Genomic DNA, 2,763 nt, shown 5'->3' on the forward strand with positions numbered 1-2,763 from the left:
TTTTTTTTTAACGAAATGAGACTAATTATTGTTAGCCAACCTCTTATCTTGAGGAAGACGAAGTAATGATGTATTTATACATCAACTCAATTAATAATATAAATAATTTAATTATCGTTTGAGTGTTTCGAAATATATTTATTAGATATATATTGAGAAGTTAAAAGAAGAGTGTATGTATATTGCAATATGCATTATGTATATAAAATATAATTAAAAATGTAAAAGTGAAATTATGTAGTAATTTATATTTTGTGATGAAAGATTGCTCTTATAGTAATTTATATTTTGTGATGAAAGATTGTTCTTATAGTACATTTTGTTTCTTCGCTTTGGTGATCCCAAATTTGGTCCATAACTATACATAAAACATAACGAATGAAAACAAGCACTGAATCAAAAACAAGTCCTTCACAAGGCAAGGCTTCCCCATGTTAGAAATCAAGGTGACTACCTGAAGTTGAGCCTCCTTAACCACACTGAATGAAGCACCATGTGAATTACATCGAAGGGCTTTGCCGGCCGGTTCAACTCGAAATGCCGTCGCACTCTCTTCACCCTCTTATGCATCTTCAAGTACTTGCTATCTGGTATCCCTTGCAAAATGGTCTTTATTTCAGGTATTTTCCCCACTGGAACTTGAACCGAGAATTGGCTCCAATTCAGGACATCACTAAAAGGTAACGTATAATTGTCCGAGATTATGACCGGGACGCACCCTGCATAAATGGCTTCCACCTCCCTTGGGCTAGCCACTTCGAACCCACTTGGGCACAAGCAAAACTTGCTTTGCCCCATCATTTTGGTGTAATTCACATCCTTGGGAAGCTGAGCATGGACTTGGACTTCACTGTCTTTATCTTTCCAATACTCCAGTAAGATTTTCCTTATGTAGCCATGGGGTGAACCAGCAAAGAATGCCAATACGGGTCGGTTGTTTGGACCCCGGCTCAGATCCGGTGGACCGAGTTTTCCAAAGGGTAGGTAAATTTCAGGCAATGAGACGTCTATTTTAGGCCTGAATCCCTCCGAAGTGTTGGCATTGCAGAGGACTCTGATGAAGTGCTTGAACAGTTGAGGATTTGCGTGTGAAACTTCCGGTGCCTGCAATATCCAACACAGGAAATCCCAGGTGAAAATTTTTGGATATGAACAAACATACAGTCTCACAACCCGACTTGTCGGACCCGAAACACAATTCCGAAGTGTGTCTCAAGAAGCGACATTCAGAAACTGAGAAAACAAAGGAACACAGTACCCAGTCGTGACATGAAACCATAAAATGATCAGCACCGCGGCTTCTGTTCCAGTAAGGATATTTAGCAGCCACAGTATTGATATAATCCGTCACTAATCTTTGCAATCGATCACGAGAATAGTCTCTAACGGTGGTTATAGGCTTGTAAACATAGTGAACCACTCCCGTCACACTCAAGGGCAAGAAAAATATATGAGCTTGGTCAGGATGGCGAGCCGTGAATGGGTTTTTCTTGCTCTCCATTTCATCCATGAACTGCCCTTCTATCGCATATATATTGTTCAATGGCCCATTGTGGACTAAAGGTGGGTCACCTTCCCTGTATGTCCACACCTTCAACCTTTTCACCATCTCTGCATGGCTTCTGCCAAGTGCAATAACATGGAAAACGTTAATTGATCCCAAATTTTTAGTACCAATCCTCTGGAATGAGATATATAGCTGTGTCTGATTTAGTACTTAACTGGTAAAATGCATATGCATTTCTGTAAATAGATCCTCTTGGAACAAAAGTATCTTGTTTCTCTAATGTAAAATTTTGCTGTTGAAATGCCTTGAGAATGGCAGCTCGTGCTTTAGCCAAATCTTGTTCAATCCTCTCGGGGTTGCTCTTCTTCTGCCAATACACAAAAAGACTTGATCATCATTTACAGATCAGACAATTCAAAACCAGATATATATTATTATAAGAATGCTCACTTTGATAGTTGCAGCCTTGTATTTAGTGCTTTTATACATGGAAGTGGATAAAATCCCGTCCAAGGAAACATGGGGTGTCGTGGTTGTGTGATTGGTCTCTTCTAGACGAAAAGGGGAGAGAGAAGTGAAAACTTGGGTGAATTGGTTGTTGTTAAAGTGAGAGAAAGAAAGAAGCAGCAGCAGAAGAAGAAGTAAAAAAACTGGAAAAAAATGGAAGCTTGAGGTTCCCACCATGGCTCACTTTCTCTCAAAATTTTCAGTTTGCTATATTATATTGGTAATAGCAAAATGATAATCAATAGAGGGTGTTAAATATAAGTAGTTCTGTTGAAGTTGCTTTTGCAGACCGATGTCTGTGTAGTGTTCAAACTACCTTGTTCCCCCACGTTTGAAGGGTCACCTATTTTGATGGCGAAACTTAAGATCCTGGGGAATTGTCTGAGCTCTAAATTTAATACGTGGCTGGCTAAGACGGTGTCCATGTTCATATCACTCCAATACATCAATTTCAGCAGACTACATTTCTACTACATTTCACAATGTTGGATTCCATAGGAGAAGAAAATAAAATGAAAATAATGATCAAAATTCTCTTTATTTTGTTTAAATTTATGATTTACTCTATATTTTAATTTAAAATAATTTGTTCTTCTACTATTATAAATGCATCAATTAAATCAAATTATTAAATATTAATGTAAATTTTTTTAAAACATCCCTTTTAACTCATCACACTAACATAAATTTTCTTATGGAGATACTAGATATATATGTCACCTTTACCTTTTAACCAAAATAGTTAGTAC

The 2,763-nt window shown here is 37.5% G+C and overlaps 1 protein-coding gene across 1 annotated transcript; it reads right to left on the bottom strand.

The window, feature by feature from the left end:
• Positions 1 to 250: 250 nt before the first annotated feature.
• Positions 251 to 2,378, bottom strand: LOC108469072 (probable glycosyltransferase At3g42180). Its single transcript, XM_017769966.2, has 4 exons — positions 1,958 to 2,378; positions 1,723 to 1,874; positions 1,259 to 1,622; positions 251 to 1,104 (listed from the first exon to the last, which is right to left on the bottom strand). Exons 1-4 carry the CDS (start codon positions 2,189 to 2,191, stop codon positions 451 to 453), a joined length of 1,404 nt encoding a protein of 467 aa, XP_017625455.1. The 5' UTR covers positions 2,192 to 2,378; the 3' UTR covers positions 251 to 450.
• Between the last annotated feature and the right edge of the window lie 385 nt (positions 2,379 to 2,763).

This window comes from Gossypium arboreum, chromosome 8 (genome assembly GCF_025698485.1).
Source record: "Gossypium arboreum isolate Shixiya-1 chromosome 8, ASM2569848v2, whole genome shotgun sequence".
NCBI lineage: Eukaryota > Viridiplantae > Streptophyta > Magnoliopsida > Malvales > Malvaceae > Gossypium > Gossypium arboreum.